General features: G+C 46.2%; 2 protein-coding genes across 36 annotated transcripts in view; both read right to left on the bottom strand.

Annotated features, from left to right (window-relative positions):
* The window catches only part of DST (dystonin), a 488,220-nt gene that overhangs the window by 370,283 nt on the left and 91,759 nt on the right, over positions 1–26,178 (bottom strand). For 21 of the 35 annotated variants that reach the window (XM_084967821.1, XM_021098569.2, XM_084967788.1 and 18 more), the window contains one exon: positions 16,166–16,373. In XM_084967821.1, coding sequence (XP_084823947.1) covers positions 16,166–16,373 — 208 coding nt within the window. Of the gene's footprint in view, positions 1–8,866; positions 9,494–16,165; positions 16,374–16,531; positions 16,886–26,178 lie in introns of those variants that run through there. The other 14 variants (XM_013977756.3, XM_084967797.1, XM_084967798.1 and 11 more) reach the window with 2 other exon arrangements.
* On the bottom strand, positions 7,399–10,297 carry LOC146401500 (uncharacterized). The gene has a single exon (XM_084967971.1). It carries the CDS (start codon positions 10,159–10,161, stop codon positions 9,265–9,267), a length of 897 nt encoding a protein of 298 aa, XP_084824097.1. The 5' UTR covers positions 10,162–10,297; the 3' UTR covers positions 7,399–9,264.

Genomic DNA, 26,178 nt, shown 5'->3' with positions numbered 1-26,178 from the left:
AAAAAGAAAAAAAAGGATCTGAAACCAATCACTTTATTTGCTTTTAGATAACAGATTCACTGCTCTACAGTACTATAAACCACGCCCGGAGGATTCCCAACAAGAATACAGTAGAGTTAAATAGAACATTCCAGGTTTCTAGGTCACACTACTGCTGCATTTCTGAGGTCAAGCAAAACAGCACTGGCTCCATTTCTCTAACAAGGAAGGTCTAACAATGATTAATATTAAAAATTTGTTTCTAATGTTATGTCAACTATACCTCAATTTTTTTTTAATTTTTCTTTTTATGGCCACACCTGCAGCATATGGAAGTTTCCCAGCCAAGGGTAGAATGGGAGTTGCAGGCCGACACAGCCAGAGTAACGCTGAATCCTTAGCCCACTGAGCAAAGCCAGGGATCGAACCAGCATCCTCACAGAGACAACATCCGGTCCTTAACCCGATAAGCCACAATAGAAGCTCCAATTATACCTCAATTTTTTTTTTGTGTGTGTGTGTGTGTATGTCTATTTTTGCCATTTCTAGGGCCGCTCCCACGGAATACGGAGGTTCCCAGGCTAGGGGTCGAATTGGATCCATAGCCACCAGCCTACACCAGAGCCACAGCAATGTAGGATCCAAGCCACGTCTGTGACCCACACCACAGCTCACGGCAATGCCAGATCCTTAATCCACTGAGCAAGGGCAGGGATCGAACCTGCAACCTCATGGTTCCTAGTCAGATTCGTTAACCACTGCACCATGACAGGAACTCCTACCTCAATTTTTTAAAAAAGAAAATAAGCTGTTTCAATACCGTATTTTTTAATGACCACAGACTACGGATTGTTTACAAATTAAAAAGGAAACACTCCTGGTTTCTTGAACCAGAAATTCAACAGAGAAGCTGTTGCATCCTTTTCAGACGCCACCCACAGAGATGACCTGTCTGCCGTGCTGTCCATTCCCGAGGTTTTTCTGGGACCAGCCTCCCTTCCATCCCTCGCCTCTCCCTGTGCTCTGGCCCCCTGCTCTGTCTCCTGGTTTCCTGAGCCGCACTCCTGACTCAGCCCTCCACACTGCTAGCAGTTATCCTCCTGAGGCAGATCCCACTGGTAACATCCTGCCAGGAGCCATGAGAGTTCCCCTCCCTGCCTAGAGAAGACTCCCCAAAGTTGGTGCGAGCCGCGGCCCCCCAGGCTCTTTTCAATCTGGTCCACGGAGCCCACATCCATCTTCCCAGACCCTCAGCCCAGCCCTAACGTTCGCTAAAGTCTAAAACTGATCATGCACTTCAGCCAAAGTTTCAAAGAAGGTTCTGTGGCTGTACAAGAAGTGCAGCTGTCCTGAGGTTTCCCCCCCTGGTACCCGCACCCTTTCCGGGGGTAAAATCCTATTTGACTGTCAGGACACAGCTTTTCCCAACACCCAACCCAAGCAGAACTGTTTGCTCCCTCTTCTAAGAGAGGAGAAAGTAGGGTGGAAAACATAGCTGAGAAAATTGTATTAAAGGGATAAACAAATACATAAATTGTAAAAAGCCTTATTTGATCACTTACAGGAATAATGACACAGTTCAGCAAACGGACTGCTGCCTGAAATTCCCCTCCGGTCGTAAGCAGAATGAGATCTGTATAAATTACTAAGGGCTGAGAAATGGACACAGATCTTCTTCAAAAGCCGTGGTAAACTAACACCACACTGGAAATCAACCATACTCCCACGCAATTTTTTAAAAAAGAAATTGCCCCCCAAAATAAAATGAACCTAGATTATTAGAATACCCCAAAAGAAAGTCACTGTAGAGAGAGGAGCCCCAGGTAACAGAAGCGTCTGGGTTGCTTTTTAATTCATGTGAAATACCAAACGCTGAAAACCACAATGCTTCTCACTCAATTCATCAGGCTTATGGAGTCAAATAACCTTAGTGAGTTTTATACATTTTTACACTCAGTTGTGGAGCTAAAACAGGAAAGAACACAGTCAACAGTCAACTATATTCCAATATATATGTATTTTTTAATTAGTCAGGTTCCAGCAAACTTAGATACTGGGATTCCAGAAAACGCCAATCCTCTGTTAGACACGGGTTTAAAAGGGTTTGTCTTTCTTCTAAAAAAGATTTACTAGGAAGATTTGTGCCACTTTTTTGGGGAAAAAAAAATTACAGAAACAAGAAGCTTGTTGGTGCTGTTTTCCTCCATGAAATCTTAGCTATTTCAATTTTGAGATTTTTTTTTTTTTACAACTACTATGTCTTCCTTGATACTTTCCAACTCTGTGAATTAAAGAAAAACGTTTAACCTTTTTTTTTTTTTTTTGCTTCATTTTCTCTCTGTAAAATACGGGATAATAACAGTATTTCAAAATGTTATAGTGAAGATTAAATGAGTTATATAACATTTACTTAAATCAGAGCTTGAGAGAAAGGAAATAAAATCTGAATATTAATGATCAAAAAAAAAGGAACATGGGACAGCCCAGATATTCCATCTTTTGTGTCCCCTCTGCAACTTTCAAAGTTCTTCCAATCCCAGTCTCATGAACAGGCTCAGTTCAAGCTCTCCAGCTCCCACAGAGCCAGGCTCCTAGACCCAAAGGCAGAAACATACAAACGCCTCTGCCTGGCTGCAGAATAACATTAGAACATTGAGTTCTCACCATCTTGACTTACAAATCACTTATTACTTGAAATCATCATTAAGCCAGAAAAACAAGTACCTTTACATTACTCCAATAAAAAGTCTGAAAAAGCATATAGCTTGTCGGGGTCAGTGTACTGTACAGAAGAAATTGACACCACACTGTAAATCAACGGTACTCTAATAAAAATAATTTTTAAAAAAATCAGAAAGTTTGTTTTAAAATACAGCTCTCTAGGCCCCACTTCAAAAGATTCTGAATTAGAACTGGCTGAGGGCTGGGCAAAAGCATTTTTAGTCTCCACTGGTGATTCTGATGTACTGTCCTGTTTAGGAACTTCTGCTATGGATCATTATTACATTTTATATGATAAATAGGCTACCCTATTGTATTAAGGTGACACTCATTTTGATTTTTATTCCTAAATAAAAATGTCTTCCTCAACTCTAAAAATTTTGTTTTAATTTTTCTGAATTTAACAAAAGTAAAGAAAAAAGTATACAGCTTTTTTTGAAATTCTTAACTAAACTGAGTTGACTAACTTGTTGGAAAAACTGTACAAGGCTCAATCAGGACAGCAACAACAACACGACAAAGACTAAAGGAGCATGAGTGTGATATTTTGGGTTCAAAGTTAAATTCACCAAGAGTATCTAATAACTGGTGACATTCCTGAACTGATATGTGTTTCTTATGCTGTAAGGCAATGAACAAATTCCTCAGTCAATTTAAACCCTAATTATTTGGTAGCAATTACTTTTCAAATCCATGTAATAATAACACTATAAAATACTCAACTATGTCATCTGGAAAATCCTTGGACTCTCAGCTATTCTCTCCGACTACAGTGAAGTCAAATACGTGTTATGGTTATTAACGTGTTCAGACTTTAGGTTTCCAATTTCAGGACAGACATTGCCGGTTGCAAACGCAATATCCATTCTCTCTTCTTCTTTTTTTTTTTTTTTTTGGTCTTTTTGCCTTTTCTAGGGCTTCACCTTCAGCATATGGAAGTTTCCAGGCTAGGGGTCCAATCGGAGCTGTAGCTGCCGGCCTACACCACAGCCACAGCAACTCGGGATCCGAGCTGCGTCTGCAACCTACACCACAGCTCACGGCAATGCTGTATCCTTAACCCACTGAGCAAGGCCAGGGATCGAACCCGCAACCTCATGGTTCCTAGATGGATTCATTAACCACTGAGCCACGACAGGAACTCCAATTCTCTCCTTATTCTTTACCAACAGAACATCAATTCTGTTCAGGAACTAAATGAGGCCAGCTGAAATGTATGTATTTTCCTAGTCTACCTTGCAGACAGCAGTGGCCCCTGTAACAGTTTTGGCCAGTGAAATATAAGCTAAAAGTGCTCAGTGGGCTTCTAAAAAAAGCTCTTCAAAAGGAGGCAGAATCAACCAGTCTGCATCTTTGGATCTTTGTCCTTGCACTTCCTCTTCTTCCCGTGTGGAAATGAAATGCAAAGGGTGGAAGAGCAGCAGCCATCTTGTAATGAGAGAATGACCATATGATGTACCACAAGTGGCAGAGAAGAAATAATAGGAGTCTGGATCCTACCGCCAAATTGAGGTGCCCTACAGCCTGGCCGTCCTAGCTGGGGCCTCTCAGTCCCCAAGGAAAAAAAAGCACACTTTTTACTGGAGCGATGTGAAGATGCTTACTCTTCTGGCTTAATGATGATTTCGGGTAATAAGGGATAGGACATCATCTGTTTTCGGCTCCAAACAGCCCAACACAATCTTAACTAACACTCATTACCGGATTAAGCCTATTTCATTTTTTAAGAGCAAAGAGAAAGCCCAGACCAATGTTGTTATAACTAGCTACAATGTAACACTATCACGATGGAGCCCAGTTAAAGGTCACTTGTTATACAACTGACCATGAAGCCAACATGAGCAGATGAAACCTGAAATCAAGTTTCTGCAGAATCTCAAAGCCAGCTGAAAACCACTCCGTACCAAAGGGACAAAGTTCCCAGAAACCTTTACACTCCAGCTTTCAATTCAACTGGCACCAGGGTTAGTTTACACAGCAAAAAGGCAAGATTTTGACCATTCACATATACACCAGTAGGCCATAAAACTGAACTGAAAATGACCACTACGGCTGGAACAGTTCTCATTTCCTTCAGTCACCAAGCCCATGAGTGGAATCACACTGTCCTGATGAGAGGAGAAAAAGCATTTACTCAGCGTTTCCGTGGAAAACCGAACATGATGCCTTTTTTCTTAACTGAAGAGGGTTCTTAGTCATATATACATATATATGCAGTTATTGATAAATAAGAAATCTGCCACTCAGCTTTCATAAAGAATAATAATGAAACACTTTTTACAGTTGTCTGGGGATAACCAATACATTTCCAGATCACTGGAAAAATACCCATTCTCTTGGACCAAAATAACATCCCTTCCTTGTCAATTAAGTCTAAAATGTATAGAACAGAATTTCTTGGGTTCACATTAGTGATCTCATTTTCACACTTAACATCATCAATTTTATTTTTTTAATACTCTCTTTCCTTTTCTTTTTTTGGCTACACACCCACAGCATGCAGAAGTTCCTGGGCCAGGCATCGATCCCTCATCACCGCAGTGACAATGCTTTTCTGTTTCCATACAAATTTTTTAAGTATTTTTTCTACTTCTATGAGAAACGCCATCAGTATTTTGGTAGGGGCTACAGTGATCCTTAACTCACTGAACCACCAGGGAATTACAACATCAATTTTTTTTTTTGTCTTTTTTTTTTTTTTGCCTTTTCTAGGGCTGCTCCTGCGGCATATGGAGGTTCCCAGGCTAGGGGTCGAATCGGAGCCATAGCCGCCAGCCTATGCCAGAGCCACAGAAACTCAGGATCCGAGCCACCTCTGCGACCTACACTACAGCTCACGGCAACGTTGGATCCTTAACCCACTGAGCAAGGGCAGGGATCAAATCCGCAATCTCATGTTTCCTAGTCGGATTCGTTAACCACTGCGCCATGACGGGAACTCCCCCAATTTTTTAAAGTAACAATGTATTGAGGAGTTCTGGTGTTGTCACTGCTGCGGCTCAGGTCGCTGCACTGCTGTGGTGTGGGTTTGATCCCTGGCCCAGAAACTTCTGGGATGGCCGTGGGTGTGGCCAAAAATAAATAAATTAATTAAATTAAAATTTTTTAAAAACAAGAAAGAATGCGTTGAGAAAACAAAATCTTACAATGATAGGCTCAGACAGCAGAATTTCAGGTTATAATGATAGCCAATTAATGTTAATAATATAATAACATATAATAATTATAGAAACAGTGTGTATGTTAGTTTTCTTATATTGACAGGAAAGACAAGAGGGATGTCCTGTATCTTTTATGCTAAGCTACTAAAAATGATTTACAGTCCATGATAAATATGCCGGATAATTCATGACAGACATCAAAGAAAGTCAGTGACAAGGGCAATTTCTAGCATAAACCATAATAAAGAAATATCTTTTATTTGTAAATAAATGCTTTTATTCCTGCTGACGGTGGTAAGCTGCAAAGTAATGTGATTTTTTTTTTTTTTAGTCCAGTGCCTGGACTATCCTGGTAACAAGTATGTTTTAGAAGGAAGGAGTCTGGAATATAAATCAGAACACTGCAGTCTTCTTTGCAGCAAATAACTCGCTGTGTTCTTCTCATTCAGCAAACCAGTTGCCTATGTTCACTCAGAAGTAAAAGACCAAAGCAAGACACCAGAATAGACCACACCATAAATAATTAGGGTTCACTCGCTCTCCAATATGCTTGTTTCTCTACAGAAGGTGAGGTCTGAAGTCCTTCCAAAGCCATGCGAGGACCAAGCCTAAGGAACTCTCAACTTCGACCCCCAATATTCAGAACAGCTAACAGTATAGATCACTGGAATTCGACATTTCTGTTGACAGACAGACTGAATTTGGTCCAGCTGACCCCACCACTTACACATTCAACAGCTGGGGCACAGGATCACTCGGCAACCTGATCATACTCCAGCCAAATGCCGAGTCATCCTGTAACCAGGGGACTTTGTCAGAAATGAAAATCAGAACAAGCTCTTAAGTTCAAATAGGAACATACAACGTTCCCAACAATGCATGATTTCAGAAAGTGGAACAACTGTACTTTGAAAGTTGAGTGAACTGACACTCCCCATTCAAAGCCTACAATTCTTTTCGGATTAGATCAGCCCCGCAGCAAGGCATCAGGATAAGCGCCCTAGTGAAGTCATCGCACTGGATACTGATGGGAAGTCACAACCGGCTTCAAAACACACAGGGAAACAATGAGTTTTCCAGGTCTCCAGCATTTCACGTAATACACTGGCCAAAACGCTTACTCTCCTTTCCAAGACCAGATGAAGCACAGCACATCGATAGAGCCCAGGACAAACTGATGACCTAAGCATTTTCCAACCACAAAGACAATGCAGCAAAAGTGAAGTTTTCACTTTTTCAGTGAAACTGGGGACCCTATGTTTGAAAAAGTCTCCATGTCAGTGTGATACTGATCACTAGGTTTTATTTAAAATGAGGTGCAGTGAGAACCGCAATGGCCTGCCTATCGTTAATTTCCTTTTCTTTCCAAAGGCAAAGAAAAACCACCTTTTAAATAACTGTACACAGTCTGCTTCTTCAAGGCAGGTCAAATCAGCACTTTGGTTATTTCTGTTTTTAAAGTCACTTGAAATCACCCACATGTCATGGAGGTAAAACTTGATGGGATAAAAATTCATACGGCTTTTTTTTTTTTTTCCTTCTGAGAGTAAAAACTTTCGGCCTTTTCTCTTTCTGAAATTTTTCATGGCCTTTTTTCTTTCTGAAATCTTTTATGTTTTTCTTTCTTTCTCAAAGAGCACATGTGAACATCTTCAAGAAGGTTTAATAGTATACTGCGATATTTCTCATTTTCAAAGTTCTGGGACAACGGATGAAGAACCTTATTTTTAAATGGAAGGACAGATGTAAACATGAGCGTATTGCGACTGTACACATACAGATACTACAAATGGGCTTTAACCTAAAATATCGCTGCACTTGCTCGGTGGCAGCATTATACACAATAGAGTCTTGGCACAAAGGAATTCTGATGGTGCTGTTTACAGAATTCTACACGGAGTAAAAGAATGTCAACAACAAAACATGTTCCAGAAGGAGATGAAACATATACGCGGGTCGATTTTGAGCTTTTGGGGGTCTTGTACTGTCATTACTCACTTCAGGATGCTGTATTTTTACTTTCTACTAATAGAAAACTATTAATACGTGCACTTTAACCACAAAATCCCCATCCAACTGAATGAAACTGAGTTTCTTAAAACCAAAGCAAATATCCAAAAGATGCAAAACCACTTGAACGCAACCATGCAACTATTCACCATTACTATATATATATTAAGGCTCTTGAGCTATCCCTGGGTGTGGATCCTAAGAAGCCACAGTAAGGAGACCTTCTGCTACACACTGAAAAATAATTTCCAGAGACAAAAAAGACCCTTTCACATGAGAAGGTGCCCTTTATCTAACGCTGTATTTAATTATAAAGCCAAAGTAAACATAATACTAAAATATCAATATTTACCAGGTTGGCATAGAATTTCCCCCACATAAAGGACAGGCAGAAAGACATGTCAAAATGTACTCCTTTACATTTAAATTCACAAAGGACTCGCTGACGAAAGTCATTCATCACACCATCCAATATTATTTATGATACGTAAAAATAGATATATAGTCACATACCATAAACTTTTTTTCAAATAAAACCATTTTAAGAAAAACGATTTGGTGGTCGTCTCAGTTATTTATTTTAGAACTCAAGAACCTTTTTTTATAGGGTTAACCAATACCCCACACCAAGCAAGAGCACCAATGCCTTAGTAATCCCATGGCGAATTCATCCGTACCCACCCTCCCAGGAAGAATTATGATGAAGCTTAGTGCTTAAGAGCTTTTGCAAGGGAGAGAAAACGCAACGTGCTTCTTGGAAACCAAACCCCTCCCCCCCACACCGCCCATCCTAGGGCGTCTCCAGGCCGTCGCCCACCTCACCACCCTCCCTGCGAGGAGATACTGAACCCCATCCAAAAAAGACATGGTCCATTCCCAAGACTGGTCCAGACACCTGTTATTTGTGCCCAAGCAGCGGTGGCCCGGTTTCAGCCAAAGGGTCACCCCGCCGGTCCCTGCCAAGCCCTGCTGCCCGAGCGCGGGGGACTACATACCTTTATACCTCTCCAGGACATCCTCGTAGGCCTGGAGGTACTCCTGCTCCTCCACGTACAGGTAAGCGGCTGGGGAGAGGTACCCCGCCATGTCCAAGTTTATCTAAGCGATGACTAGCCGACTCCCCTCTCCCGATCGAACCCGATAGGATCGCAATCAGCAAGACGCAGGCTTGGGAGCGGAAACGCGGAAACAGGTCAGGCTGGGGCGCAGAGCGGGGGCGCAGAGCCGGGGGGGGGGTGCGCAGAGTGGGGGACGCAGAGCCGGGGCCGTGGGGGAGGCAGAGCCCGGAACCCGCCGGGGAGACGCCCAGGCCCCCTGGCGGGCAGCGGGTGCGGGGCCGCCCGGCCCCCGGGAGCCGTAGTCCCTCTCGGGTTTCAGCAGCGGCCAATCTCGGCTAACCCGGGGGAGGCGACCGGCAGCGCCACGCCGCGCGGAGGAGCCTGGAGCCGGGCAGGGGCAGGCGGGGGACCGCGGGCGCCGGGACCCTCGGAGACCGTGGCGGCCGCCACCCTGGCCCTGCGGTGGGCGCCTGCTCGGGGCCGGGAGGACGCGCGCGCTGCCACCGCCCGGAATGCTGCGCGGCGCATCTGCAGCATTTCCTGGCCGCCGCGCCGCAGACACTCGCCCGCACCCCGGGGAGAGGGAGGGAGGGAAGGAGGGAGGGCGGAGAGAGGGAAGGAGGGCGGGCGGAAGGGAGGGGGCGAGGCTCGCGGTCAGCGCCCCGGCTGGCTCGGCTCCGACCCACGCCGCCCTGCCCCTCCCGCAGGCAACGCCGCGGCGTCGGGCCCCCTCCCCGGCCGGCCCACCGGGTCCAGCGCGCGGCCAAGCCCGCCCACCCCGGACGCTGGCCGGCCCGCCCGGATCCCAGGGGCGAGGTTGCTATTTGGGACCCACAACAGGTGCCTGGGAAACAAAGCCGCGGATCGCCGGCCCCGGCGCACGCAGCCCCCGCGGGGCTCGGGAAAGAAGAGGACCCAGCTGGTGGCACCGAAGGGCCAGGTCCCGGCGGCAGCGTGGGCAGAGGGCCGGGGGTCCGCCCCCGGGCGCATCTGGGAGTAGGGGGTGGGGGGGCTCTGCAGGTGGCCCCGCACAGCAGGGCTCGACAGCCTGGGGGCGCCTGCGCCTGCGCGCCCCGCGGCCCGGGGACCAGCCGGCGGTCCCTCCCTTCCGCCCCCCAGAGCCGGCCGGCGCATTTGCCGCGGCGCTCGGGGAAGTCGGCCACCGCCGGTGTGGACCCACCGCAGCCCGGCGCACTGTGCCTCCTCCTTGCCCCCGCCCGTCTCCCTCCCATTTTTCACGCCGCACAGCACTGATATCCGCTGAATGTGAGTAACACGGGTGCAGTTCCTCTCGCGCTGACATATCATATACTAAAGTGGTGCGTTAAGGGGCCACTGGAGGAACCCGGCGGTAGCCAGACCCGTAACCGGGTGTGTTGGTGAGTACTGACGAGGTCAGGCGGCCCTGGATGCGACACGGCCAAATCACTTATCCTCTTTTCATCAGTAAAATGAGGTGAGAATAGTGCCTACCTCATAAAGCTGTGATACTGAGCAGTTCTATAAGTGTTGGCTGTTATTATTATTAGATGAACCAGCTCATTACTGACCTCCGTTTTATGACAGCTTCACCTCGGCCCACATCTTCCCTCCCTATTGCTTCCTTTCATAAGTACTGACCTTTTGTCCTTGATGATTCTTTTTTTCTTTTTCAATGTTGAAAATCTGGACCGTCTTCCATTAACTGTTAGATGGGAATGTATACAGTTTTTTGTTTGGGCCACACCCGCAGCATGTGGAAGTTCCCAGCCAGGAATCAAACCTGGGCACAGCAGTGACCCAAGCCACAGCAGTGATAATGCTGAATCCCTAACTGCTAAGCCACCAGGGAACTCCCCAAACTGTATATTCTTGAATAAAACTCGCTTGAGGTAGAACTGGAAAGCTTTACTTATCAGGAATTGGCCTATTGTTGTTACTCCAAACAAAGCAATACCATGCTTCTTTTTCTCTCCTGACCACACTGACTGGCTTACAAGCTGAGTTTGAGCCGACATCCCGCTCAGCCTTTATAGGATCCCCAGAGTTTTCTTGCAATTTGGCACACGTGTATATGCACGTTATTCAGTTTATGGAGTAACAAACATGGACCATAGAGGACACCTTCTCGAAGTCAAAGTGTTAGCAGTTTGATCCCTAAGGGTCACTCCACATACAGACCACACATGTCCCCAAAGAAAGATCTCTCAAACCGGTCTCCCTCACAGTGAGTAGGTCACTGAGGGCAGACTCTGAGCCTTCATCACAAATTGATACCCAGTAGCAGCCAGTTTTGTAAATATAATCGTGGCACACTTACATGATTTTAACTGTCCTATAAGGAACCAGTCAAAATAAACAAGCAACATTTAGGGTTGTGGTTAGAAGTTTGTTGTTCCCATTATGGCGCAGTGGAAACGAATCCAACTAGGAACCATGAGGTTGGGGGTTCGATCCCTAGCCTTGCTCAGGGGGTTAAGGATCCAGCATTGCTGTGAGCTGTGGTGTAGGTCCCAGACGCAGCTCAGATCTGGCGTTGTTGTGGCTGTGGCGTAGGCCGGCGGCTACAGCTCCGATTAGACCCCTAGCCTGGGAACCTCCAGATGGCTACAGCTCCGATTAGACCCCTAGCCTGGGAACCTCCAGATGCCGCAGGTGCGGCCCTAAAAAGACAGAAAAAAAATAAAATTAAAAAAAAAAATCTTACAGGCTTTCCCCCATGTGTTCTTGGAATGATAATCAGGGATTGATATGCCAATAATCATAGTGTATTCCACTACGGAAATTCCAGAAGCACAGCAGTTAAGAGCGTGGCCTCTGGGATCTAAACTGCCTGAATTCAGATCCTCATTCTACTTCTTGCTATGACTATGGGAAGTGTCCCTCCTCTCTCAGCAGATTTCTGGACTGAAAAATATAGAAAATAATAGTACCTTCTTCACAGGGTTGTTGGGAAGCCCAAATAAGATAATGTATTTGGTGCCAATGAGGGCATCTGGCCATCAGTCAACTATCGTTTACAAAGTATTTTCCATGTGCCAAGGAATGTATAAAACGTTTTGCATTTACTACTTTATGTAATCACCAAAACCATGACCCTCTGAGAGAGAAAAATGAAGCTGAGAATTGTTCAGTAAATTGTGCAAGAGAACACAACTGGTGGAGTTCCCGTTGTGGCTCAGCAATAATGAACCCAACTAGTATTCATGAGGATGTGGGTTTGCTCCCTGGCCTCAATCAGTGGGTTAAGCATCCGGCATTGCCGTGAGCTGTGGTAGGTGGTAGGTGGCAGACGCGGCTCTGATCCCGAGCTGCTGTGGCGGTGGTGTAGGCTGGCAGCTGTAGCTCTTATTTAACCCCTAGCCTGGGAACTTCCATATGCTGCATGTGCAGCCCTGGAAAGCCCGGGGGGAGAAAGAAAGAAAGAAAGAAAGAAAAACAGAAAACACAACTGGTTAGTGATATAGCGGGAATGAAAGTCCCAAGTCTGACACTGCTAAGATCCTTCAAGTCTGACTCCAAGGAATTCACATGGAACAAATATCCATTTTTTAAAATAACGCTGTCACTAACAAACCATGTACCTTTACAGGTACTGAAAAACCCAACTTACAATATCCTGCAGGTAAAAACAGCAGATGGGTTTTGCTATGATGTTAAAGGCCTCCATACAGTGGGTACAAAGCCCCTTTCCTTCTGTTTGATCATGTCATTCTCACTTTGACCCTCGGGAGACAGAAAAGGTATATATATGATAGTCTCAGATTTTAAAATGAAGATGTGACAATAAATGCAAAAGCACTTTTAAAAAATATGACGTATCAGACATGTGACACCATGGCCAATAAGACATTCTGAAATGTAAATCTGGCTATGTCACTCCACTGCTTAAAAAATCTTTCAGTGATTCCCTCCGATTGAGAGCATAAATATAAATCGTCCAGTCTCCTCGGAACTGCCCGAAAGCATCATCCCAGTTGCTCCTCTTCCTTACAAATCCCAGGCTTTCTCTACACAGATGACTTGCAGTTTCCATTTGAACCCAGCTCCTGACTTCAGTGGCGCCATCCTCCTCTCAAGTGGCCCTCTCTTTCCCCCCAGTTCCATTCAGCTCCGGAAACCTCCCTTCAGGTAGCATTCCTGCAGGAACCTCCCAGGAACTTCCCCCACCTTCCTTCTCTGTCCAGGTTAATCAGACCCTCCTCTGGGTTTTTTTTTTTTTTTTTTTTTACTACAAGTACTCCTGTGAAGCCAATAACCGCCCCCCCCCCCGGAACTGTCTCAGCTCACCACTGTCCTGTAAGGCTAAGGCTCCTTTAAAGGCAGAACTGTCTGCCTGTCATCATTTTTTTCCAGGGGGGTCCATAAATACATCTTAAATGTGAATGACTTATAGGGAAGTTCCCAGGGCCAAGAATTGAACCCATGCCACAGCAGCAACCCAAGCCACTGCAGTGACAACACTGGATCCTTAATCCACTGCGCCAGGAGAAAACTCCCCTAGGGTCTTTTTGACTCTATACGTTTTCATTCAATTCTAGTTTCACAACCTTAAAAACAAGTGAAACTACCAAGCTGTCAGTGCCTTTATTACTAAGTAACAAAGGCTAGGACATCTTCACACCATGTCTGAACCTTGCCCCTTCTCTTAGTCTCTTATTGGGATGAACTTCACAGACAGCAGAGTTACAGGCAAAGTGTGAAAATCTCTAATAAAATTAGAGATTGAAATTTTTTTTTTTTTGGTGGCACCCGCAGCATGCAGAAGTACTGGGCCAGGGATCAAACCTGCACCACAGCAGCAACTGAGCCTCAGCAGTGACAGTGCCGGATCCTTAACCACTGAGCCACCAGGGAATTCCTGAAATCTTAATAGTATCTTTTCCATCTAATCCACTGCCCCAAATTCCCTCAGATGCTTTGTTCCCTCATCCTCACACTGGATGATCCGTGGCAAGTTTAACACATGGTCTATCTGAATTTCATATTTTAGCCATATTAGAATGAAACAGATATTTGTAGACTGGCCCTTGAGCCCATGCCCCACATATGATGATTGATTATGATTTTTGTGGCAAGAGCCAATTTACCAAGAATTTATTTTAAACACGGTAAAAAGTACACTTCCACACTAGGGCTGCTTATTCTGTTTGCTGCGTGGTTTTGTTCTTTTGGATTTGTTTTGTTTTTCTTTTTAGGGCCGCACCTGAGGCATATGGAAGTGCCCAGACTGGGGGTCGAATCAGAGCTGCAGCTGGCAGCCTACACCACAGCCACAGCAACACCAGATCGTTAATGCACTGAGCAAGGCCAGGGATTGAACCCTCATCCTCATGGATACTAGTCGGGTTCTTAACCCACTGAGCCATGACGGGAAGTCCTGGTGTTCAATTTGTTAAGAATTCATATCATCTTAAAAGTACGTAACTTGGAGGGCTCAAGTGCACCAACTTACTGCTGACCTCATGGCAAACATTTTACCACAAGCAAGACATGGCCCCTGCCCTCCCAGAGTCCCCACCTCCCCCTGGGTCTGCTGACACCAGCGCCTGTGTGCCCACTGCACCCCATCAGAACCCCCAGTTCCTCCACCCCTTCCCCACTGGCAGTGTACACGGCCGGCTACTGCCACCAGCTCCTCCTGACTTCGTGACTAGTGGTTTATATAATCTCGTTCCCACTGATGAACATCTGCCCTTCCTTCTCTTGTAATCCTTGCTTCTCCACTCATAGCCGAGTATCCTGTCTGCCACCTCTCGGAACTCTCAGGCCTGGAGGGCATCCTGTTTGATACCCAGCAACTTCTCACACACCCTCCTTTCGCCCCTCTTCCCTTTCGCCTGAGTCAAGTGTCGGGTGCCAGCACGTCTCCCGGCTCCCTTGGGTGTCCCAACAGGACAAGGAATCAGGCCTCTGTGACTAAACACTTTTGGGGACCTGCCCAGCTCTGCCCCCTGTCCAGGCCACCCCCACTCGCTCTCACTTGGCCCCCAACCTGTCTCCATCATTTCCCCATCCCCCTCGTCTTCAAAGGCCTGGGTGAGACCAGCCAGCTTCTCACTACGGAAGCCAGAAGAAGCTCAAGGCTGTTGCCCCAGAAACCCGGACTAGAGAACGGCTGGCTGGCGCTGTTTGTTTTTCCCGTAATCAGAAAATCCCGCTGGGGTGCGGGGGGACCCTCAGGGACTCTGAGCTGCCATGGTGGCTGGAATCTGATCTAGTCATTTCCACCCCCCACCTCCGCCCCAGCCTCCCAGAAACTGGATGAGAATCCACTCTGCATTAAGATTAAGGTGGAAGGCCAAAAAAAGTGAGAGGGAAAGGCCTGGGGGAGAGTGGGGGAGGGGGAAAGGCATGATCCGCCCAGAAAAAAAACAGGATAAACACCTGGCCTTTGGCCTTTGCAAGACAGCCCCCCAAAACACACCCCAACAACCCCATTACCATTTCTGAGGCGGAGGAAGACTGAGGGACACGGACCCTGAAAGCATAGCTCATTTACACACAAACCACTCGGGCCCTGCAGGCCTGGAGATAGATTTACACGCTGGGCTCAGCTTTCAGTTGGTGGAAGAAGCCACCACTTCTGAGACTTACCCAGTACAAGGGAACACCGGGCAACAGAAGAGAAAGGCTGGCACCTCCCATTTATTAATTAATTAGAAGCGCCTGGTGGCTAAACCCTCAAAAGTACCAGGGACAGACGCTGCTACAAACACAGGATGCTGGCAGAGAGGCTACACTTAAAAAAAGAGAAGGAAAACAAAAAAAGAACCAGCATCCAGGTTGCTAGAATATACCCTGCAAGCTTGGGTACCAGAACCCAAGAAGAAACCCCCGCCCCTGTGAAAGCCAGTGGCTTAGTGATCCTGGGCAGACAGGGACGAGAAGCTTCCAGCAAACACCCTGAGAATGACTAAGTTAATACTTTTCAGATTGTCACGATGGCTACTGCACAGAACCAGGAAACTTTCATGCAGATGCCTGTAAATATCCCCTTGCCTTTTCAAAGGTATGGATTCATCCAACCAGAAAACAAGGCCAAACAGCTTAGTCACCAGCAGGCAGGCGCTCTTTCGATAAATCGGTACATCAAATAAACACGGCCACCCTTCTCCCCCACCCGAAGCACAGACCTCTGCCCAGAGCATCAGCTCCAGGCCAGACAGAAGCCCCCCCACCCCGGAAGCAGATGGGTGAATTTCTGCAACTCCCCCCCTCCCGCCCCAGCCCCCACTCTACCCCACCGGCTCTTACCTGCTATCCGAAGTACTGCCCTCTCCGCGGGGTCCAGCACGGAGCCCCCGTGGATCTTTCTCTTCGATCTCTCATGTTTAGGCAAATTCCAAGGTAAGGTGTCTCCAGGAGCTGGAGATGCAGAGCCAGATTTCTGGCTGAAATCATCCTCATCGGAAAAATCCGCAGAGGAAGACATAGAGCAGCGGTAGGACGCGTTCCCGGAACTCTGCGGAGGGTGACACGGAGAAAAGCGTTAAAAGCAAGACCCTCGCATCTGCTCGTCCACATCAGCAGTCCCCTCCCTGCCCCCAGACGGAGTCCGCCGTCCTGCACCACCCTCAGCGCCCAGCGGGTAATCAAGCCAGCACGCGCATCGGGGCTCACCATCGTCCCCGGGCCGCGGCTCGGACACCAGCAGCAGCAGCCAGGCAGCTCCCATTCGTGGAGGACTCGCACCCAAGTGTGTGGCCTGCCGTCCGGCCAGCAGCTCCCAAATGACCGGCCCAACAATGAAGCCAGAATCAACAGCCTTCCTGTTACAAATCTATAGTATTTGGCTCCCCCACCCGGCCAGGACCGACATTTTCCATGACTCGGCTGCTGGTTAATTCATTAACGCAACTAACTCCAAGTTTCAGCAACAAAAGCACAAACGCAGGATGTGGAGCCCCGATGCCTTTCCGTTTCAGGTCGCAGCCTCCCCTCAGACCAGGCTGGAGCCCCTCGTCCTCTTGATTTAATTTTCTTCCGGAGCTTGAGGCCGGTTCCCAGCGGAGAGCAAGCGGGGTGGGGGGAGAGCCGATTCTGAGAAGAGCCTTTTCTTAAGACCCGCAGGACACAAAAGGCTGTTTGCAGAAGCCGAAGGCAGCGCCAATAAACAGACATCTGAACTCAGTGCAGAGTTCATGAGATCATTTCAACTTCTAGCAAAGTAACAGCTGCCAATAATGGAAATGAAAATGACGCCGGCAGTGACAGGAAACAGCTCTCCTCCGCCCCCTGGTCATCACATAGTAAAACGAGAAAGGCGATGTGCTGACCCAGTCCCCCCCTCCGTGGAGCCAGGCATATCTGTGTTAAAGGCCTGTCTCCATCACGGGAAAAGGCACCAGCCATTTTCCCTTCCTCCTGGGTTGGGTTAGTTCTGGGATTATCTAGGGGCCCACCAGGTGACCACGGAAACAAGGAGGCTACCTATCCCTGCTGTAAACGGGTTTATAAATAAGACAAAGCATCCAAGGGAAATCTGTGCTTCGAACTTGGCTGGGGCCCCTGGTTCAAGATGCAAAACTAGTACAATTCCAATTCCTGAAATGGACCTTGCAGCTGCAGAGTCCCAAGATTCAAGTGGCAGGCAGGAGTCAGTGAGGCGAGCTCCAATCGGAACCGAAAGCCTGGGCTGCTCACAAAGGCAGTGGCAACTGCAGCAAAAGCAGGCTTCGTGACAACACCCCAAGGCTGGGGGAATAAACCAGAAGTGAATCAGGACCCCACCTCCATCTACTCAGGCATGTTGCCACACGGGGCCAACACCACCATTTTAAAAGTACGCCTAATATTTCCTGTAAAGTAATCATCTAAGATTTATCATTAGCTTTATCCTAACCCCCTCCCCACCCCCAACAAAAGCACTCTTTCATTTTATTTTACAGGCAGTGTCATCACCCTTGCTAATTTAATAATTATTTGCATTTTGTATGTTTTCCTAGTGGCAATCATGTTATTAGGCAAATAAAGAAATAAAATTTATTCGCTGTACTCCCCAGACCCCAGAGAGTTGTGTGTGGATTAAGTCCGTCACAGAACGCTAATATATCAACCCACTTAATTCTTCATGCTTGTCTACAGTTTGTTTTTTCTTTTCTTTTCTTTTTAGGGCCGCACCTGCGGCATATGGAGGTTCCCAAGCTAGGGGTTGAATTGAGGCTGCAGCTGCCAGCCTAGGCCACAGCCACAGCAATACTGGATCTGAGCAGCATCTGCCACCTACACCACAAATCACGGCCACGCTAGATCCTTAACCCACTGAGCGAGGAGGCCAGGGATCCAGTCCACATCCTCATGGATACTTAGTCGGGTTCTAAACATGCTGAGCCACAACGGGAACTTCTCTCCATGCTTTTCTGAAAATTCATCTTGAACTCTGAGGTTGCATTGGCTGGATCTGGGAAAAAGGTGCCATCCTTCAGGACTTTTCCCAAAGGGTCCTGGGTTTCCTTGGTTGCCATTCCTTAAAGTGGCTTCCTACCTGTCCTGACTAAGGTCATCCTTTATCTGTGAGGGTGCATTTCTCACTGTTGCCTGCTCTATTTCAGGGAGTGTAGTAATTTGATTGCTTATCTTTACAGACAGACTGAAAGCATAACTGCTCACGAAGTGCTCCTTTCCAAAACCCACTGGCTATTGATTTTCGGAGATAAATTTTTTTAATGGTCAGAGTCTCAGCTGATGGAACAGCAGGAAGTGATTTACACTCTGACATAAAGGCCATGAGTCACACGTCGCCAGATGGGAGCAGTTACTACTCTGGACCCAGGGGTGTTGACTGGTGCAGCCTCCAGCCTGGAAGCATCCTTGGCAAACAGGTCAGAAAGAAAGGAAGACAGGACCAACAGCAACACCCCTTTCAGGGGCGCAGGGAAATAGAGATGCACAGACAGAGGGAAAGCACGCTACAGGATGCAAGTGTTTAAACCATTATTCAGTTTTTCCCCACCATAACTTTTCATAAACACTTGTTAAGTATAAAGTAAGCTATACAAAATTAGGCCCATTTGAACCTTGAAAATTACAAATGGTCTCAGTGAAGCTGGTCTGAAGTCCACTGAGCCACTAAAGCTATTCTTTAATTTTTTTTTTTTTTTTTTTTGGTCTTTTGTCTTTTAGAGCCACACCCGTGGCATATGGAGGTTCCCAGGCCAGGAGCATAATCACAGCTGTAGCCGCCGGCCTACACCACAGCCACAGCAACGCCAGATCCAAGCCGCATCTGCGACCTACACCACAGCTCACGGCTACGCCAGATCCTTAACCCACTGAGCAAGGCCAAGGATTGACCCTGCCACCTCATGGTTCCTAGTCAGATTCATTTCTGCTGCACCACGATGGGAACTCCCACTAAAACAATTCTTTATTGATTTGAAATGACTTGCAAATTCAAGGCTCTACCTTGGGGGTTAGAGGGAAGAGCATGAGAGCACCATTCTCCTTTCTTTTGTGAAAAAGCAAACCTGTTCTTTGACCCAGAGCCCAGAGGCTAAGCTTCGATGTGGGGGTGGGGCTTGGAAGGTAAGACAATGGAAGAGAGTAAGATGGTGGAGGAGGGTGAGACAGCAGAAGATGGCGAGACAATGGACGAAGGTGAGACAGTGGAAGAGGGTGACACAGCACAAGAGAGTAAGGCAGGGGACAACAGAAGAGGACGAGGCAGTGGAAGCAGGCAAGACAGTGGACGACGGGAAATGTGAGACGGCAGAAGAGAGTTAGATGGCAGAAGAGGCTGAGACATGGAAGATGCTGAGACAGGGGAAGATGGGGAGACAGGGGAACATGGGGAGACAGGGGAAGAGGACTCCTGGAACCAGAAAGTGCCAAGTTCCTGTCTTTTGTTCTACTTACGGCCAAAGGTTTGGTTCTTGTTAAAAATATAAATATTCGGGAGCTCCTGCTGTGGCTCAGCAGGTGAAGGACCCAGCATTGTCTCTGTGAGAATGCAGGTTTGATCCCGGGCCTGGCTCAGTGGGTTAAAGATCCAGTGTGCCATAGCAATCAGACAAACAAAAGAAAAGGCATCCAAATAGGAAGAGAAGAGATAAAACTGTCACTGTATGCAGATGACATGATACTATATATAGAAAACCTCAAGGACTCAACCCAAAAATTACTTGAACTGATCAACAAATTCAGCAAAATAGGACATAAGATTAACATTCAGAAATCAGTTGTGTTTTGTATACTAATAATGAAATATTAGAAAAGGAATACAGAAATACAGTACCTTTTAAAATTGCACCCCAAAAAATCAAATATCTGGGAATACACCTGACCAAGGAGGTAAAGGACTTACATGCCGAGAACTATAAAACATTAATCAAGGAAATTAAAGAAGATGTAAAGAAATGGAAAGATATTCCACGCTCCTGGATTGGGAAAATTAATATTGTAAAAATGGCCATACTACCCAGAGCAATCTACAGAGTCAATGCAATCCCTATCAAATTACCCATGACATTTCTCACAGAACTAGAATAAACAATCCAAAAATTTATATGGAACCACAAAAGACCCAGAATTGCCAAAGCAATTCTGAAAAACAAAAACCAAGCAGGAGGCATAACTTTCCCAGACTTCAGGCAATATTACAAAGCTACAGTCATCAAGACAGTGTGGTACTGGTACCAAAACAGACATACAGACAAATGGAACAGAATAGAGACCCCAGAAATAAACCCAGACACCTACGGTCAGTTAATCTTTGATAAGGGAGGCAAGAACATAAAATGGGAAAAAGACAGTCTTTTCAGCAAGCACTGCTGGGAAACCTGGACAGCTGCATGCAAATCAATGAAACTGGAACATACCCTCACACCATGCACGAAAATAAACTCAAAATGGCTTAGAGACTTAAATATAAAACAAGATACCATCAAACTCCTGGAAGAGAACATAAGCAAAACATTCTCTGACATCAACCTTATGAATATTTTCTCAGGTCAGTCTCCCAAAGCAACGGAAATAAGAATAAAAATAAACCAATGGGACCTAATCAAACTGACAAGCTTTTGCACAGCAAAGGAACCCAAAAAGAAACCAAAAAGACAACTTACAGAATGGGAGAAAATAGTTTCAAACGATACAACTGACAAGGGCTTCATCTCTAGAATATACAAGCAACTTATACAACTCAATAGCAAAAAAGCCGACAACCCAACTGAACAATGGGCAAAAGACTTGAATAGACATTTCTCCAAGGAAGATGTACAGATGGCCAACAAGCACATGAAAAAATGCTCAACATCACTGAATATTAGAGAAATGCAAATCAAAACACCATGAGATACCACCTCACACCAGTCAGAATGGCCATCATTAATAAGTCCACAAATAACAAATGCTGGAGGGGGTGTGGAGAAAAGGGAACTCTCCTGCACTGTTGGTGGGAATGTAAACTGGTACAACCACTAGGTAGATCAGTATGGAGGTACCTTAGAAATCTATACATAGAATTACCATATGACCCAGCAATCCCACTCTTGGGCATATATCTGGACAAAACTTTCCTTGAAAAAGACACATACACCCACATGTTCAATGCAGCACTATTCACAAGAGCCAAGAAATGGAAACAACCCAAATGTCCATCGACAGATGATTGGATTAGGAAGATGTGGTATATATACACAATGGAATACTACTCAGCCATAAAAAAGAACAAAATAATGCCATTTGCAGCAACAAAGATGGAACTAGAGACTCTCATACTGAGTGAAGTAAATCAGAAAGACAAAGACAAATACCATATGATATCACTTATATCTGGAATCTAATATATGGCACTAATGAACCTTTCCACAGAAAAGAAAATCAAGGACTTGGAGAATAGATTTGTGGTTGCCAAGGAGTGGGGGGGGGGAGTGGGGTGATTGGGGAGCTTGGGCTTAATAAATACAAAGTATTGCCTTTGGAATGGATTAGCAATGAGATCCTGCTGTGTGGCACTAGGAACTATGTCTAGTCACTTATGATGGAGCAGGATAATGTGTGAAAATAGAATGTGTACATGTATGTGTAACTGGGTCTCCATGCTGTACAGTAGAAAAAAAAATTGTATTGGGAAAATAACTATTAAAAAAAAAAATCCATTGTTGCCACAAGCTGTGGTGTAGGCTGAAGCTGTAGTTCCAGTTTGACCCCTAACACCCTGCCCCCACATCAGGAACTCCAGTATGCTGCAGGTACAGCCATAAAAAAAACAGAAAGAAAGGAAGAAGGAAAGAAGGAAGGAAGGAAGAAAGACAGACAGACTAGAAAGAAAGAAAGAAAGACTAGAAAGAAAGAAAGACAGAAAGACAGAAAGAAAGACAGAAAGAAAGAAAGAAAGAAAGAAAGAAAGAAAGACAGACAGACAGACAGACAGACAGACAGACTGTAGGAGTTCCCTTGTGGCTCAGTGAGTTAAGGATCCTGCATTGTCATTGCAGGGGCTCAGGTCACTGCTGTGGTGCAGGTTTGATTCCTGGTCCAAGAACTTCCACATGCCTTGGGCATAGCAAATATATATATAAATAAATAAAAATAAAATAGTAATTTTTTTAATTTAAAACTATATAAATATCTGGAGTTCCCTGGTGGCTCAGAAGGCTGAGGATTCATGGCTTTGGTTACTGCTTTGGGTTATGTTTAATCCCTGGCCCAGGAACTTCTGCATGCCATGGGTGTGGCCAAAAAATAAAAAGTAAAAAAATATATGTATACAAATGTCTTTTCCATTGATAGGGGATTGGTTAAATAAATGACAGTATATTCATACAATGGACTACTCTATAGCAATTAAACAAAAATATTGATCTACATTTAGCAAAGTGGAAGGAGGTCGTACAAAATGATTCCTTTAAAAACACCTGTGCACGGGAGTTCCTGCTGTGGCTCAGTGGGTTAAGAATGTGACTACAGTGGCTCGCATCACCGCAGAAGTTCGAGTTCAATCCTGGCTCAGCACAGTGAGCTAAAGGATCTGGTGTTGCTGCAGCTGTGGTGTAGACTGCAGCTGCGGCTCGGATTCAGTCTCTGGCCCGGGAATGTCCAGATGCCTTGGGTGCAGCCGTAAAAAAAAAATCTGTGCATGTGTGTGGAGATGGGTAGACAGACCTGATTTAAAGATAAATAGGTGGACAGATGATAAGGAAACTGATAACTATTTACAGTCTGCAAACAGCAGTTATCTCTGGGTGAGGACTAATTTTTTTTTTTTTTTGTCTTTTTGCCATTTCTTGGTCTGCTCCCTCGGCATATGGAGGTTCCCTGGCAAGGGGTCGAATCAGAGCTGTAGCCACCGGCCTACGCCAGAGCCACAGCAACACCAGATCCGAGCCACGTCTGTACCCTACACCACAGCTCACGGCAACACCTTAACCCACTGAGCGAGGCCAGGGATCAAACCCGCAACCTCATGGTTCCTAGTCGGATTTGTTGACCACTGAGCCACGACGGGAACTCCTAATATTATTAATGAATTGAATTTTACTCCTCATGATTTTTTTAAACCAAAACAAATAACACAGAAAGATTACTCAAAAGAAAAAAATACTCTATCAAGGATCACAGAAAACATCAGAGGCCTTGGGAGGAAATACCACTTAAGCTCGTGTTTTTAACTGTTGGGGGCTCACAGACACCTGAAAAGTTGATGAAATCCACAGAAACCTCTCCTCAGGACAAAGCGCGTAAGCCACCAAGAAAACCCACTAAATTGTGCGGAACAAAAAAAAACATGTTTTGGGTCTTACAACCCACTTATTAAGGCCAGATTTAACAATTGAATTAGATCACCAAAAGCTTTCAAATGACTTTCCTAGTTGCCAATTCATTCACAGGGTATAAAAACAACCCCAGTCTCCTTAAGCCAGGATAATGGCATAATACAACATTTTTAGAAAGAGAACTCAACAATTCCTGCTCTAGTCGGAACCCCGGTGGGGGGCTCAGATAAGCACAATGGAACTGCCTACTCGGAAGGCGCCCAGCCTTAGCACCTGATCGGGAGCAAAGTGCCAGGAAGCTGCTGAGGCACCAGGCATTCTCTGATGGCAGCAAGAAACAAGTGCAGAGATAAGGGCTTGTGCAGCAGCCAGACTTCTTGAACCCCAGAAAGTCCCTGGAAGGTGGACTTTCACAAACCTGCAATCCTAAGATGTATGCACACTTCCATAGGCATAGTTCCAAAAATTTAACCAAAAAAATAAAAAATATGTGAGAAATCAATGAGACAAATTTCGATTGGAAGTCATTGCACAAGATAAGTATCCTGGACTCTTCGAAAAAGGAAAAAGCCCATGTCATGAAACATGCCCACTCCAAAGGCAGAGGCTTTTCTAAATTCAAAAAGACAAAGGAGGGAGTTCCCGTCGTGGCACGGTGGTTAACGAATCCAACTAGGAACCATGAGGTGGCGGGTTCGATCCCTGGCCTTGCTCAGTGGGTTAAGGATCTGGCGTTGCCGTGAGCTGTGGTGTAGGTCACAGACGTGGCTCGGATCCCACGTTGCTGTGCCTCTGGCCTAGGCTGGCAGCTACAGCTCCGATTAGACCCCTAGCCTGGGAACCTCCATATGCCATGGGAGCGGCCCTAGAAAAGGCAAAAAGCCAAAAAAAAAAAGACAAAGGAGGAGTTCCCATCGTGACTCAGCAGGTTAAGAACCCAACATAGTGTCGGTGAGGATGCAGGTTCAATCCCTGGCCTACTCAGTGGGTTAAGGATCTGGTGTAGTCGTGAGCTATGGTGTAGGTTGAAGACGCAACTTGGGGATCTGGAGTGGCTATGGCTGCCATGTAGGCTGGCAGCTGCAGCTCCGATTCAACCCCTAGCCTGGAAACTTCCATATGCTGCAGATGGGGCCCTAAAAAGAAAGATAAACAAGCAAACAAACAAATAGTAAGGAGGGGGGCACTCTGGCTTGGTGGGACCCAGGTTGGCTCTCACTCTCTCCTTTTGGGGAGACATGCAGAAGCCTTAAACCCAAAGCAGAAGGGCAGTTTGGTGCAGCTAGAGAAGCAGGGGGTCAGAGTGCGGGAAAGCTGGAAGGTTCCTGGGCCGAGTCAGGAAGGAGGTTTGGGGCAGTGAAGGAAGCAGAGGTTTCTCTCTAGGTGGAAAGGCCCGGTCATGGGCATCAGCCTGTGAAGTAAGGGCCCTGGGATTCGGCCACACGCTCCCCTAGGCTGTGAGATGGTGCACGGGCTCCTGTCCTTAGTGGCCGTTCCTGGGGCACAGGCAGGGGTAGTGCTCTCATCATTTCCCTGTAGCTGAGTGGGATGCTCTGCAAGGTAAGGACCAAAGGCTCGTTGCCAAGGAGCCTGGCCACGGCCTCCAGCCCATCGTAGCTCAGGACTAAGGCATCCAGCAAGACTTAATTCCTCACCACCTAACCAGCAAGCCCTGACTACGCATCACACTCACTGAGCATCTGCCGTCAGGGGCCGTGCTAAGCATTTTCACCTACCACCTTCTTTTTCTTTTTCTTTTTAGGGCCGCACCTTCAGAATATGGAAGTTTCCAGGCCAAGGGTCGAATCAGAGCTACAACTGCCGGCCTACACCAAAGCCGCAGCAACTCAGGATCCGAGCCCCATCTGTGACTTATGGCACACCTCATGGCAACGCTGGATCCTTAACCCACTAAGCGAGGCCAGGGATCAAACCCACATCTCAGGGAGTCTAGTTGGGTTCTTAACCCGCTGAGCCACAACGGGAACTCCCTATTTTTTTTTAATTGAAGTTAGTTTGATTTACAATGTTGTGTTAATTTCCGCTGCACAGCAAAGTGATTCAGTTATATATAGGTATATATTCCTTTTTATGTATATATTCTTTTCAATATTCTTTTCCATCACGGTTTATCATAGTGCATCAAATATAGTTCTCTGCGTTATATACTAGAACCTTTTTTCTCCCCTCCACGTATCATATCTGACACCTGCCAACCCCAACCTCCCACTCCACCCCCCATCCCCACTCCCCCGACCCCCAGCAACCACAAGGCTGTTCTACTTGTCCGACTAACTACCTTATTTAATACTCACTGAAACCCACTAAGGAAACAGAGGTTTACAGAGGTCAGGTCACTGATCCCACCCATTCTGTCAGCACAAGGGGGGGCCTGGATTTCCCCGCAGGTCCTTTGGATCCCAAAGCTTCTGTCATCAAGTGCCCTAGAATGTGGTCCACACCCTCGGAGGAACAGAGAACATTCTTACAGCCCTCCACAATCTAACCACTCATTTGCCCAAAATGATAAGACTTGTTCCGTGCTCAGCCCCA

The sequence above is a fragment of the Sus scrofa genome, chromosome 7 (genome assembly GCF_054392235.1).
Source record: "Sus scrofa isolate SSC_HxYL_T2T_F1_AM1 chromosome 7, Sscrofa_HxYL_maternal_Yorkshire_Landrace_v2.0, whole genome shotgun sequence".
In the NCBI taxonomy this organism is placed as follows: Eukaryota; Metazoa; Chordata; class Mammalia; order Artiodactyla; family Suidae; genus Sus; species Sus scrofa.
This window is presented reverse-complemented; position numbering and strand designations above follow the sequence as displayed.

Bases quoted from the DNA above. Each gene is read 5' to 3' on its own strand.
- LOC146401500 (XM_084967971.1), bottom strand. From the start codon at position 10,161: ATGGGAGGGAGACGGGCGGGGGCAAGGAGGAGGCACAGTGCGCCGGGC.